Source organism: Dermacentor silvarum, chromosome 7 (genome assembly GCF_013339745.2).
Source record: "Dermacentor silvarum isolate Dsil-2018 chromosome 7, BIME_Dsil_1.4, whole genome shotgun sequence".
Taxonomy (NCBI): domain Eukaryota; kingdom Metazoa; phylum Arthropoda; class Arachnida; order Ixodida; family Ixodidae; genus Dermacentor; species Dermacentor silvarum.
In genome coordinates, this window is record NC_051160.1 from 100,694,858 (window position 1) to 100,710,401 (window position 15,544).

The 15,544-nt window shown below is 46.8% G+C and overlaps 1 protein-coding gene across 1 annotated transcript in view; it reads right to left on the reverse strand.

Moving 5' to 3' along the window:
- The window catches only part of LOC119459035 (uncharacterized), a 100,005-nt gene that overhangs the window by 11,770 nt on the left and 72,691 nt on the right, over positions 1-15,544 (reverse strand). The window contains exon 9 of the mRNA XM_049671081.1: positions 5,330-5,452. Coding sequence (XP_049527038.1) covers positions 5,330-5,452 — 123 coding nt within the window. The remainder of the gene's footprint in view (positions 1-5,329; positions 5,453-15,544) is intronic.

Genomic DNA, 15,544 nt, shown 5'->3' on the forward strand with positions numbered 1-15,544 from the left:
TTGCTGTACTAAAACAACAAATGCTAATTTTGTTCCTATTTCACAGTTTATTAGTTCGTTCTTGGTGATCCCTACCAACCAGTGATTCTGGCTCAAGACTTGGCAAGACTACGTAAACCAGCTAGTATGTCGTGCGGAATGGCGTTTCTCACTAGAACGCGGCGGTTTCATCCCAGTTTTTTTTATTTCCTTGCGTGTTTGTTCAAAGTGGGGCGTGTGTTTCACTTCAAATTGGCGAAAGGTGTGAGTGCAGGTTTCTTGTTATCGTGCAAGTTAACGCCTGCGGCATCCGATGCGCTGTGGCTCGTCGTGACTATAAATGCGGAACGCTCCGCGAAGAAACGTCGCGCAATGTTCGTTCACTCTTCGTAACACAGGCTCTGTGTGTCCGACGGGAAGCCAAATTAGTAAGTCAAATGTTTTCTAAATGACGATGCGCAGCAATGTTGTCTTGTCTGATAACTGCTGGATAGGAACACATGGTGTGGCACGGAATTGCGAATGATTCTTTGAAAAGGTTTTGCATGTTACTGTACATTACGACTGTGTGCTGGCCATTGTACTTTTCATCCACTGAAACATGTTTTGTTTGGTCAATTACATTGGTTGCATTATTCTAGATGAATAAAAGCGAGGTTTGCTTGTAACCTCTGTGGAACTGTCATTTATTTCCATCCTATTCGCTCACCTTCCTAAGGAACCTACTGGAGCAATTGCCGTCAATAACAGCCTAATTATCATGACATTAAGACATACATCACTCCTATAGTTTAATGACACGCTTCAGCTGAGGCGAGTCGTAAGCTCGCCTCAGCCTCAAAGGAAAATTGGCGTGGCGGTTGAAATTCCGAATGCTGAATAAATTCAAACACTCGCGCCAAGCAGCCTAAGATCTTGACGTCACTGCCATTTCCGGTTGTGACGTCACTTTTTATTCTTTATTTTTTGCTTGCTGTTAGTTGTCCCCCCCCCCCCGATACGTATGGCGACGGTTGCAACGAGCCGCTATTTTCTTGACACGTGGTCTTCTATGGAAGCTACGCTACCAGTTTACATATACCTTGTAGGTATCGTATACACGACACACTGGGCATACTGTGTGAGGAGCTGTCGGTGCATGATTTTACACTGGGCCTTCTCTTGAAAGACAGCGCAAGTTTGCTTACTCCGTGACTCTAATTTCGTAGGTGCGGAAAAAACAACATTAACATTTGCACTCCGGCCAACCTTTTCGAGGTTGTGTGAAATTCTGTGAAAACATGGGATGACTGCCTTCTTTGCATTATTACGACTTTGCCCTTCTGTAACATGAGTCCGTGCGCGACCGGCTCTTTTTGATTCCTTAAGTATGCCTTCCGCGACACTAACCTGCAAACATAAGGCATATCCAGCTGTACTGAGGCGGGAGACCTGCGACCGAAAGCTTTCATCCGCCTTGTGGACACAGGACTTTTTCAAGGCATTTGTAAGGCAAAAGACTTCTCTTGACGAGTTTTGAGTGTGCAGACCTTATGGGAGTACTGGCTTGACGCCTTAGGTTCCAACATCCAGCACACATGTTGCCTCAAAAACTGGAGGCGCAGTGTAAAAGCATGCACAGACAGCGCCTCGCACAATGTGCCCAGTGTGTCGTATGTGCGATTCCTATCTCACGTGGTAAAGTCTACATGGGCAAACCGGCCGATGCATTACCATCCGGCTAAGGGAACACCACAATAATGTTTCCAACACAATTCAAGGACATCTAGGTGTGTACTCTCGCAACTGTCAGTGTCAAACCTGTCTTCAAAAAAATGTAAGTTTGTATCTAGGAGCAAATCGAGCCTCACTAAAAAAAATTATGGAGGCTGCCGCAATTACACGTGCGGGAAATAAGTGCGTCGGTTGTCCATCGAAAGCCTTGTGTGAAAAAAATCTTACCTTCCTAGCGAGGGTGCGATAGCGTTATGAGAATGTTCTGTGCGCATGTGTGATCTTCGTGTTTTTTTTTCTTTTTTGTCTGTGTGTTCCTTGTTAAGTGTTCACTATAAAACTAGCCGTGCACCGGCAAAAGAAACATTATTTTTGAAAGTCAGCGCTCTGCCTATGTAGTTTGTGTGCTTCTCTTGTCTTCGTTTTCGTCGTTTCCGCGCTGTAGCGTTCTACGATGTTCAACCAACAAGCCCAACTGGTTACTCTGTTCAACATTGTATTCACACTATGGAACAGCAAAGGCAGCGAACGGCGTTCCTTGCCACAAAGCAATTGAAAAGCAAGGTGTCGGGTAGCGTATTAATCAGTGTAATCTTCGCACGCCATCTAACTAAAGAGGAAGCTTAAGCTCGGGGTCACTCCGATGCTGCCTATTCAAATACATCTAAAACGCAGACATATTCTGATGAGGCACCCTCTGGAACGATTTTAGTGCAATTTGGTTAAAAGAGAAAGGTAAATTATTATTATTATTATTAGAGAAAGTCAATAAAATTTAAAAAAGAAAGTTCTATTCTAGTGACATTTTGAAAGCAGAATTTAGATTTAGGTTTGGCATGTTTTACATCAAATTAAAATAATTGCTATGTTTCAAAAAAGTTAGCGTAGCTTGCACTAGTGGGGCAAGGCTAAGGAAACAGCGGAGCCAATCGGCACGTTGCTGGTGCTGGTATTGCAGGTGCTTTTCCGGAATTTATTGATTATTGCTCGGTTATCAAAAACCTATTGACTGTCTATCGATTGGATATCGCAAAGTATTGGCCACGTATATGTGCTAGGCTAAGCACTACCAAGCCATCCCCAGAATTTTCCGGAATATATTGATTATTGATTGATTATGAATTAGCTATTGATTGGCTATTTATTGTCTATTGCAAGGTAAAGCGAGGCGCAGCTGTGCGCAAGGACGTCATCGCTAGGCGAGTTTTTGCGAACGCTACGCGGCGAAAGGAAAAGCTTGAACAGCTCCGCTGATAAAAATGGAACCCCGAAGTTCACTAATTTGCACTTCTGCATCAAATACAGATGTAACTGTTCTGCAAACTGCAGCCATTACAGCATCTGAACGGGACAAATAAGGTATAATAATTTATATCGTACGTGAATTAGTTAGTGTTTTCAAGAGTTTTGAAAAGTCCTGCACTCACATGTTACTGATGTCTTTTGAGAGCCATGAATTATACATTACTTTCTTTCTACATTTCATATACTATTACACGCAGTTTACAGAATTATGATGTCCTTGTTGAATGGTTAGTTGTAAACTTGAGAGTTTAATTTTCTGCAAATTTGCAATTTTCAACAATCTTTATTCAGAAATCGCCGGGCTAAACCTACATTTCTCTTGCAATAGTCACTAGATAGTAGTGTTATTTTTTTTTTTTCAAATGCAGTGAACCACATCAAATTTCTATCGGTGGTTGCCGAGAAAGACCATTGCTGTGTTCTCCTGTATCGAGATAGGAAGGGGCCCAGGAACATTAAGCTCGGCGGTTTTCATGAAGTACATGGAAACCCAAAATCGTTTTTTTTTTCTTTCTTTCTTAGCAATCATTGCACCGATTTTAATGCGTTAGCATTAGGAGTGTAAAGTGTACGTGAAAAACAAAACTGTCCATCCCGCCGGTCCTGCAAAAGTGGATGTCTAGTGGATTTTGACAATATGCCGCCGCCCATATCGGTGCTGCAACAACATTGAAATCAGTTGCTAGACTGGTCATTTTATATGCGAAAGGCTAGGGACGTCACACCCCACGTCGAAAGCTGGCGTCACCGCGGCAGCTTGCGCACCAGTAATCCTTACCGGGAAACGTATGCGGGGAGCGCTGCGTGCTTTGCATTGCCATCACTAGCGCCTTATCATCAATTACGTGGTTCGCATGCTTGTGTTGAGCTTGTTCTTTACTGAAACGTATGCTGTTCTGTATGTTGTATGCGTGATTCCGAAGAATGTATGCCCTGTTCGCTTCACTTTGCTGAGTGCTTGTAGCCTCTGCCTTAGGGGGCTATGAGCCATTCCATTTTCTGCATGCTTACGGAGGTATGATGAGAGCCTACGGGGGCACGACCTATTGACGATGATAGTTTTCGGTTCGCGGACGCAAAAAAAAAAAAAAAAAAACTCCCGGAATCCTAGCCACAGAGAGCTTCGCTGTAAAACGACTACGTTCGTGTGTGAAGTGTACAGGAAGCCGGTCCCGTGGTCGAGCTATAATTGGGATGGGAGAAGTAAGTAAAGAGTCTACATAATATATATGTATATGTATATATGTATATATATATATATATATATATATATATATATATATACCAAGAGAAAGGGATAATGAAGGGGTTCGCTTTTGGTGTTCATGATGAGTATTGATACCGAAAAGCCGCCGCAGTGTACGGAACAGTAAGGCCATGGGTAAGCCTAACGGCCGGAATTGGTGCGACCATGTAATAGCCGTCAAGTACAGATGGTGTGGAAAGCAAGTCGACTTGAGTCACAGATTTAGGCGGTAGTTGAATAGAATCCATGCCGCTTAAACGGCTTGTAGGCGGGTCCACAGGGTCGGCAAGAAGAGGCAAGTCAAGGCGAAGTGGGCCGGCCGAACAGCCAATGAGGGCAGAATGACTGGCGAGAAAATCCAGACCAAAAATGATTTCGTGAGGGCAATGCTCGATGACGGCTAAAAAAAACGATGGTGAGTCGCTCAGCAATGGTGAGTCGGGCAGAGCACATGCCAACAATAGCGACAGTTTCTCCGTCGGCGACTCAGACCCTATAACGTTATTAATGGCAGGCGTCACACCGTAACATTGTTAAGCCCTAAGATAATGAAGCCAAGAAAAGCATCGGGACAAATTAGCGGTGGTTGAAATTGAAATGTTGAAAATGATAAAGAAACGTTCGACAGCACGTTACATTCCTGTAACACGTGAAGGCGGAAATCTGCTGCACACTTGGTAATGCGCCGTCTCCCATCGCCGCGTTGCTGCTTTCGCCGTTCGCCTTCGTACGCTCGTTTTCGACGCTCAGCTGCGGCTTCGCGCGCTCGTGTAGCGGGGTCAGACTCGCGCCAACGACGTCTCTCTTCGACTTCACGTTATTGTTCGCGCCAACACGTTCCCGTCTACAGTGCAACCTAAATTTGATGGAGTTGTTAGGAGATGGAGATGCTGTAAATACACATAAAAAGCAATAATCGAACCGCTTAACAAAAAGCCTTACCTGGCGCTTAGCTTACTGGTATAAACTACAAGACCTATATTAGCTCCGATTCTTATTGAGTCGACTCTCAAGCAAGAGTGCCGACCTATGCATTGCACTGCTGCTGTGAATAAACTTTGTAATGACAGTGTGATGGCCACTCACGTGGTTCCTCCTTTCACAGCGGGCTCCATCAGGTAATGGGTATTCTTCTCCTGCAGTCCCGTCTTTGACGATAGCATTGGAGCAGCACTTCGCAATGCATCGGCTTTCGTGCTCCCTCCCTGGCTGTTTCAAAAAAAGGGCAAATAATCTGGCCAGTGTTCACAAAAACCTTTTACGCTAAAATTGTCCTAAAAGGGTCGGATTGATCTATTTGCGTGTAATAAACTTTTTGCGTGGTCTTATGACGTTGTCGAGCCCTTTCCACACGTACACGACAACACGCTGCCCCCTTTTCTTAGCTCAGGTTCCTTTCTAGCGGCATTTTTACCGTTTCGTTGCACGCCGCCGCGATTTTCTACCAGACACCAAAAGTTAAGCAATGATAAGTGGGCCAATCGCCAACGCCGCCACTGCCCTTCACATCCGGTTATCTGCTTTTACTGTGCTAACCCGGCCTCACCAATACCCTCGTCACATCTGCGTGCTCCTTGTCTCTGGGCGATCAATGAGATAAGAAAGAAATACTTGTCTAGATAGGCAAAGCTATTCCCTTTGAAAGCAAACAATAATTACCTTATATAAATGAGGATAGCGTTTCATTTGCGTGATCAACCAACGCTGTGGGTCACCGCCCGATGCTTGCGCCGGCGATTACGTGAATTTGAGGTCAGGATATTGGAACAAAAACATATTGAAATAGCTTTACGTTACAGGGCCCCTGGTCTTGATCGAGCCAATACAGGTGGTCATGCTGAGCGTACATAGTACCACAAAAATGAGAATATATATATATATATATATATATATATATATATATATGGTCTTGAAACATACGTATTCAAGAAATGTTTGCGTGTGTTATTTGTAACACTTCATACAAGTAACATACATGACGCACAATGTTCTCTTGAGTCGTGCATATACTTATTTCAACATAAAAGAAGCGTACAATAAAATTAAGCACACAGACAAGAAGCAAAGAGACAACACAAGACAACAAAGGTCAATCACATGATGTTAAAAAAGTTCGGCAGAATTTCTCACTTCCGTAACAAGCGAAGACGAAAGCCTGCTGCACACTTGGTAATGCATTAAGTTATGCGATCTGAGAGATCAGACTTCCTTACTTTGCATCCTCTCAGCAGTGCGAAGCAGCACTCGCGGTCGAATGCCTTGCTCCCACCGCTTCGCACGTCGCACCTCGTTTCTCGCTTGGCGAGCATTCTCGGCCGCAGCGTACTTCCTCAGCCTACCGCGCAATCCGCTAGGCCCCGGGCAAGCGTCCTCCATTGTCGTCTCTCTCGCTTCGCAGTCGACTGTCGCCACAACCGCCGCCGCGTGACATCAGCGACGCAACCCCTGTTTTAGGGGCGAAGCTCCTTAGGGCGTGGGTCTGTCCTTCCTCCGATGTAGTATGTAGCCACCTGTAGTGTTATGAAGTGTTCACTAGATGGCGTAAGTGTCGATCTTTCTATATATGAGTGTATATAATGTCACTAGATGGCGCTAGTTTTTCGTATAGTTGATGAGAAACCCTACAATGTAGTGCGACGGGTTACCGCTAGGGGATGTTATAATAAAAGGTGCTCGCTCTTGGCGCGCTTTCTCTTTCGCTCGGAGTCGCCGGATGGAAGACAAGGCTGCGGAGCGGAGAGCGCGGAAGGCGGCGGCGGCGCGCTACAATGCAGTGCGACGGGTTACCGCTAGGGGGTGTTATAATAAAAGGTGCTCGCTCTTGGCGCGCTTTCTCTTTCGCTCGGAGTCGCCGGATGGAAGACAAGGCTGCGGAGCGGAGAGCGCGGAAGGCGGCGGCGGCGCGCTACAATGCAGTGCGACGGGTTACCGCTAGGGGGTGTTATAATAAAAGGTGCTCGCTCTTGGCGCGCTTTCTCTTTCGCTCGGAGTCGCCGGATGGAAGACAAGGCTACGGAGCGGAGAGCACGGAAGGCGGCGCGCGCTCGCAGGCAGAATCCCGCGGGGAGAGCCCGCGAGGCCGCGGCTTCACGACTGGCAGTGCGGCGGCGGCGCGAAGACCTCGTAGTGCGAGAACGAGAGGCACAAGCCGCGCGGCTGCGGCGCAAGCTTGGCCGCAACAAGAGGGACGCGGGGTTGGGTGACAACGAGCTCAACACATTTCGAGTTGCTTTCCGTAACGTCAAATGTGTCATTGTTGACGAGGTTAGCCTGCTGTCACCCGACAACCTCAACGCCATCGATGGGCTATTAAAGCAGATAACACAAAGGCTCAACGAACCCTTTGGAGGTCTCGATATTGTCATGTGTGGTGACCTACGTCAGCTACCACCAGTCCGTGCTAACGAGGTGTACAAGAGGTGTAGAGATGTCGGTGGGCTCTATACTGGGCCAATTACTCGGAGTATTCACGGTTTACCGATGATCCCTCCGGAGCTTCGCCCCATCATCATCATTCACATCGTGGGTATGCTGTGATTTTGTGTGTGTGTGCGTGTGTGCGCGTGCGGCTAGTTCCTCTCTCCATCCACCCCTCGCTCGGAGAAGGTGACGTGGTTTCTGCGCGCGCCGCTAGCTTTCCTCTTCATCCGGCGTTCGCTCGGAGGTCACGTGATTTTTTGAAACTACTCGACTAGATGCCGCGTTTTTTTTTTTTTGCGAGGATATCGCGCAACGAGCCATTTATTAACGCGCCTTAAAATCCTTCGCGGGAAGGCAGTCATCCTGTTGAAATGCGTGAATGCGCCGGAGGAGGACAAAACATTTATTTGAAACCAGAGGCTCGTGGTTGCTTCAGATGAGCGAGGCGACGGCGGTTAGTCGGCCTGGAGCCCCTGCTTCCTGGCAGCAGCCTCTGCCCGCCCCATAACCCAGGCCTGCTCATCCGGGTCGGAGCTGAGCAGTGTGGCCTCCCACTGCTGCGTCGTGGTAATTTGCAAGCCCTGTGGACTACCGCGGGTACGTATATTATGACAGCCTCACAGTATATTGAACAGGTCGGCCCGGGAGCTTTGCGCAGCTTGCACTGCGGCGTAGAGGTTGCTGCATCGATGTATGAATACAGAATTGGTGTTGGGAAGGAGCCCGCCTGGAGCTACCTCCAGATGAGCTCCTTCCACTTGGTTACTGATTCGTGATCTCAGGGTATATAAGTCTGCCTAGTCTGTAATATTGCGTAATGTCACTATACGTCACCATACGATCTCGCGTCGACCACCCAAATTCCTCTGTCTCCTCACTATCCGTTGCGACCTGGGTTGCGCCGTGGGCTCGGGAGGCGAACGATCGAGTCTGTTGGTGGGCGGCCTCATTGCCCGCTAGTGAGGAGTGCGCTGGGGCGCAATGAATTTGGACAGTACGATAGTTAGTGTTTTGGGCAAGGATTTTATTAGCTAGTGGAGAAATGCGTCCTTTAATATATTTGCGAATAGCGGATTTAGAGTCGCAGATAATGAAAGTGTTGAGAGTGTTGGCTATGGCCAAGGCGATGGCCGCCTTTTCCGCCTCCTACGGGTTAGTGGTTTTGATAGAAGCTCCCGATATTGCTTGCCCTACATAGTTTATCACCACGGCCGAAAAAATTGCCCGCCAATCCACCCTGTGAAGGTGGTTGGAAAGCGAAGCTTTTTACGCCACCCTCACGGTGACTGCGGCGCACTTGATATTTCACACACTACAACGTAACTTTAACCACGGCCTTTATTATCATTTACTTCACAACAATGTTCACTACTGCTTTATGATCGGTGTGATATATACTACTAGACTACCCCATAGTGGGGTAGTCTAGAAAATGAACCGAAGCAGTTACTAGGCTGGAAGGGTTTCGAATGACGTCAACCCTCTTTCAAGCAGCTGCATAAGCTTTGCAACAGCTGCAATCTAATCTTACGGACCGCGCCGAGCCTGTTTCCGTTCTTTGCCCGCAGCCCTTATCATCCATCATGTTGGCTCATCACTTTGAAGCTTGTTTTTGTGGTTTTTCTTGCGAAAACGAGTGCTTAGTTGTACGCTGAATGCCTGAATTCAAGTAAGCTATACGGCTATACCTGCAATTGTTAGCGGTTCGTCGGGATCGTTTTTTGCTTACAACGACGGACACGACAGAACCCTTGGATGGTAGACGTACAAAGCTTCGCTTTTAAAGCATGGCGTCCTTGGATCTCGGCCACGTCAACGTACGCTGCTTTCTGATTAGTTTCATATCGGGTGTGCTGGACCTTGGCTCGTTCCACCCGTCTTTCGGTGTGATGGGTGGAGATCATATTACGAGCCATGGGAGAATTTTGATATGTGTTCTCTGAAGAGGGGATATATTGATTTTGGGGCCTATGGTAGGGGTGTAACAAATGCGGGCTTCTGAAAGAGTATGGCGCCCGGCTGTAATTCGCGACAACCTCTCATATTGCAGAACTTTTTGTTGGGCTAGTTGGTGCATGTTACTAAATTATTTAAAGCGCCAAACAGACGACACAAGAAGAGACACGGACGAGCGCTTACTAACAACTGATGTTTTATTGAAAAAAACACACAATATATAGGCATATCTGGCGGCGTAACTCACACGTTGTCGAAATTCACATGGTAACCAGGCAAAATGGCGATAAATAGATTGTAAACGATGGTGAAACTCGAATAAAAGATGACATATGCGACAAAAACACGTGGTGTATAGAGCCACAAGACCATAAAAGATAATGGTTAAGCGATACACAAAACAGCGCAGTAACCCCATTAGAAAGCTAACGATTAAGACTTTTTTTTTCCCCAGCGCATGCAGGCGGCGCATCAACGTTCTTAGTTCTAACCAAGGGCTTCTAAAAATGACAGTTCACTTGTATACAATATTTTTGACGGTTCGCTGACGCACTCCAGGCCCTTCCTTTTAATGTGGAAGGCTTCCTTCAGCTCACGGGCAACGCTGTCTCGACTTCTCTCCAGGACAATGCTATCTCTTAGGCGAGGCTTGCACCCGCACTCTTTGCAATGGATGGCCAAATTGGATCCAGTCCCTTTCTCTAGTGAGCGTTCATGCTCTTTTAGTCGCTCATTTAAACATCGCCCTGTTTGTCCAATGTAAACCTTTTGGCATGAGAGTGGAATTTGATAAACCACCCCTTCCTTGCAACTGACAAGTGGATCGGTATGCTGGGTGCCGCAGGTCGTGCGTTTTGTATCTTGGTTGTTGACACGAGCGCACAATTTAGCAAGTTTTGAAGGGGCTGAAAAAACTACCGGGACTTTGAATTTACTCGCGACCTTCTTCAGGTTGTGGGCTACACGGTGAGAGTATGGTATGACCACGGGTCTTAATCTCCTGGTTTGTTGTTGCACGTTTTTTCTTCCTTTACCTTTTATCTTCTGGAGCAAGGATTCTACTACTGAAGTTAAAACTGTCTGTGGGAATCCCGCTTCCTTTAGCCTTTCAATCTGCAGCTGGAAGCTGCTTCGTATACCATGTTCACATGATTTTCTGGCAGCCGATTGCAATGCCGCTGTGGCTATCGCTCTTTTTACTGTCTTAGAGTGGGCTGACTCATAAGACAAGAGCTCTTTCTGCGCTCGGGGGTGGTACTTCCAGTGCACTTCGGCTCCCAGGTTGAGCTCGAGGTCTAAAAATTGTAACTTATTGTTTTTTGGTAGTTCACAGGTGTACTCCAAACCATGGCTATGTTTCCTAAAAACTTCTAGAATCTCTTTGTCAGTTCCTTGATGGCCTGGTGGATCCTGTCTGTTTAACAGAATTAGGAAATCATCTACGTATCTGAATACTCTCAATACCTTCTTTTTGTCAAGCATGCTGTTCAAAATACTATCAACGGCCGAGAGAAAAATATTGCTCAAGATGGGGGCTACACATGACCCTATACAGATGCCCTTCTTCTGAACATAAACCTTATCTTCAAACTGAACTAGCGTGGAACTAAGATAAAACTGTAAAAGCCTAATGAAATTTTCAACTGACATGCCAACAGTATTCTGAAACTGTATAGTGCCTTTCTTTTCTATACATGCCTGAACAGCTAAAAACAGCTCCTTGTGTGGGATAGAATAGAATAGATCCTTAACGTCAACCGAGAAAAAATTACCTACGGTACCGCAGGATTGCAAGAATTCTACCACTTCATGGGAGTTTTTTGTCTCGAAAGGATCTTCTACGTTAAGTGAACTCAAATGTTTTAGAAGAAACTGGCTAACATGACGTTGCCAAGATTCACGTTCGCTCACGATACACCGGAACGGAACTTCTTCTTTGTGGGTCTTGGCAGTAAAAAACATGCTCAAAGTCTTATTTTTGCACTTACTTATGGCATTTGCTATCTTTTCCAGTTCCTTGCAGAGGGACACTGCCCGAGATTTCACTCTAGTCGGCTTGAGGGTTGACATGGCGAAATTCCTTTCCACAGCTTGGCAGGCCTTTTCCTTGTAAATTCCCTGTGGGACCACAACGAAGCCTCCTTCCTTGTCCGCCTGTAGAAGTAGCAGGCCTTTGTCCTTGAAGAAGGTGACGACTTTGTTCATCACAAACCGGTTGCGCGAGGTTCTCTTCGAAACTGTTCTTGACAGAGCGTCTACTCCTTCCAGTAGGCACCTTTCCTGGTCTTCAGGTGACGCCTTCTCGGCGATGCGCCTATTCAAAGAGAGAAGTTCATGCGCTGCGGTTTCAGGTTCGAGGCTGAACTTCGGTCCCTTCTTCAGAACATTTTTTACTTCTTCCGTGACTTGCACTTGTCCAAGGATTCTTACAATTCCACTGGACCTCTTCTTGTCTGGGGGCTTGGGTGTGTTGTTCAACATGTGTCCCCACCAGAATTCCACCGTTTGAGCCGCAAGCTTCCTGTATTCCTGGAATTTCTTCTCGGCAACCCACTCAGGATAATTGGTGTGACATGTAACACGCAAATAGTCAAAAAGGAGCCGCCCTTGCCTCCACAGTTCCGAACGTTTTTAGAAGCCCTTGGTTAGAACTAAGAACGTTGATGCGCCGCCTGCATGCGCTGGGAAAAAAAAAAAAAACTCTTAATCGTTAGCTTTCTAATGGGGTTACTGCGCTGTTTTGTGTATCGCTTAACCATTATCTTTTATGGTCTTGTGGCTCTATACACCACGTGTTTTTTGTCGCATATGTCATCTTTTATTCGAGTTTCACCATCGTTTACAATCTATTTATCGCCATTTTGCCTGGTTACCATGTGAATTTCGACAACGTGTGAGTTACGCCGCCAGATATGCCTATATATTGTGTGTTTTTTTCAATAAAACATCAGTTGTTAGTAAGCGCTCGTCCGTGTCTCTTCTTGTGTCGTCTGTTTGGCGCTTTAAATAATTTAGTCTCATATTGCGCTGTGAGGTGGGCCTCCACCATCTCCTCTAACGTATGTTGAGTCCTAGCGCGAGAAGCCTCTCCGTAGAGGTGTGGATCGGTACGCCGAGGGCCACCTTATACTTTGTAGAAGTATCTCTACCCAAGACTTGTCAGCCTGCGTTAAGCGTAGATATGGCAGAGAGTGCGTAATTCTGCTTAGCACGAAAGCCTGAACAAGTCGGATAGTGTCCGCCTCGTTGATGCCCGCGTGCCTGTTAGTAATCCTGTTTATGAGTCTTATTGTTAGTAGTGTCGGCTTCTCCAACCTGCTTAGCCTTTCAGCATTCTGCCCTTTGTTTTGAATATAAAGTCCGAGGATCCTAACCGTAGGGACTTCTGGGAGCGGATTCGCTCCCACTAAGATTATGATCTTTGGTTGGGGGCTGCGAGCACACCGAGTGCCGCGCTTCTCTCAAAGTATGAAGCAACAAAACGACAGACACCGAACAAAATAAAAGCTAAAAATTAATAAAAACTGAGTAAAAGACGTTTCGGCTTCGCTACGGAAGCCTTGTTCACAATGGGGTGACGGAAAATTCGTTGCAGCTTGTGTACTCTTGAGCACGTGACGCAAACAGCGCGTGTATACGACTGGGGGAGGGTTCCCTCACTTTGATTGAGCGTGTGACGTGTTTTTTGTATCTCCAAAGACTCTAGATAGAGACGTGGTTTCAAGTTTCTTTCTTGGCCGATAATTCTTGACTTTTCCCAATCAATCTTGTGGTCTGTTGCCTCCGTATTTTCGGCAAGGGTATTCGAAACTATTCATTTCTTTTCGACATCGTTCTGATGCTGCCGCAGACTCTGTTTCAAGTTGCCCGATTCACCGATGTACGCGTAGTCGCAATCTGCGCAGGGTATCTTGTAGACCACGCCAGGAAACGATTCTCTCGGAAGCTTGTCCTTACCGTCCACGAGTGCGTACCTTAGCTTACACACAGGCACGTGTGCAACCTCAACGTCATAAGTGCGCAGCACACGAGACAAGGCCTCGCTTATCCGAGGAACGTACGGTATGGCAGCACGTTTTCTTGGTCGGGGAATATCCGGTCAGACGGAATCAGATAGGCGGTGTTCCACAGCATTCAAAAACGAAGTGGGATAGCCGCTTGCCGAGAGATCGCCACGCACGCGGTCCAAGTCTGTGGTACGGCCTTCTGCTTCGGTGCAAATGCGGTTCGCACGGTTTAACAGGTGGTAAGCACTCGAGGGAGGTAAGGACAAGCTTCCGAGAGAATCGTTTCCTGGCGTGGTCTACAAGATACCCTGCGCAGATTGCGACTACGCGTACATCGGTGAATCGGGCAACTTCAAACAGAGATTGCGGCAGCATCAGAACGATGTCGAAAAGAAACGAATAGTTTCGAATGCCCTTGCCGAAAATACGGATGCAACAGGCCACAAGATTGATTGGGAAAAGTCAAGAATTATCGGCCAAGAAAGAAACTTGAAATCAAGTCTCTATCTAGAGTCGTTGGAGATACAAAAAAACACGTCACACGCTCAATCGAAGTGAGGGAACCCTCCCCCAGTCGTACACGCGCTGTTTGCGTCACGTGCTCAAGAGTACATAAGCTGCAACGAATTTTCCTTCACCTCATTGTGAACAAGGCTTCCGTAGCGAAGCCGCAACGTCTTTTACTAAGTTTTTATCATTTTTTTTATTTTTTAGCTTTTATTTTGGTCGGTGTCTGTCGTTTTGTTGCTTCATGTTTCATCCCGACCAGACGGGCTTCCGTCGAACCCTCGATTGCTCTCAAAGTAGAAGTAATTCTGATTTCTCTGGCGAGCATTCCAGTCCTCTAGGTCTGACGTGGTCCAACTATTTGCACTGCCTGCTTGCAGGGTTTCTTCTATGTGCGTGTCTTTTCCTTCGAATACCCAGAGGGTGACGTCATCACAATAGATGCTATGTTTGAGATCTGGAATCTAAGAGAGTAAAGGTGGCAACCCTCTCATCGCCAGAATAAAGAGAAAAGGAGACAAAACCGATCCGTCAGGGGTCCCTCGACTGCCTAAGTGCATGGTGTTCCAGCGAAGATCACCAAAGTTGATCTCCGCTGTCCTGTTGAGTAGGAAGCCTCTGACATATGAGTGAGTGCGCGGCCCCACGCCTAGCTGATGTAGCGATTGAAAAATAGCTGTATGCGTAATGTTATCGAAGGCTTTTGTCAAGTCTAACCCCAATATCGCCTTAGTGCCCGCCGTAGAGATTCGATCCAGCACGTCATGCTGAATACGCAGCATGGCGTCCTGAGTCGACAGCCCCAGGCGGAACTGGATCATGGTGGGCGGAAGCTGCGGAGTCTATTAAGGACAACATGCTCCATTAACTTTCCTGAACAGGAAGTAAGCAAAATGGGGCGGAGGTTCTCTAAACATAAGGTTTTGCCTGGTTTGGGTATTGAGATAATCCTTGCATGTTTCTGTTGCTGTGGGAGCATGCCCTCCTCTCAACATGTGTTCATGTATTATGTTAGAGCCTTAATGGAGGTATTGTCAAATTTTTGAAGAGCTTTATTAGTGATTTGATCTGCTCCTGGGTAATCTTTGGCATTTAACTGAAGCGCCACGGCCCTCACTTCCGCCTCAAGGATGGGAGCATCCATGGTGGGGGGGGGGGGGGGGGGTTCGTGACCTGTGTAGTCTGGGTGAACTTTGAACGGGTGGGAAGCTATGTATGTTCTTTGGAGGGCTTGTAATAGGTCATCATTGCTGCCCTGAAATTGGTGAGCTAAGCGAAGGAGCTTTTCTCGTTGAGCCAATTTACATGTGGCCGGTTCTCAAAGGTAGCGTAGGAGCTGCCAGGTACGATAGAAGTTTACCTGCTCTTGCATATCATCGCAAATTTGATCCCACTGTTGGGAGGTCAACTT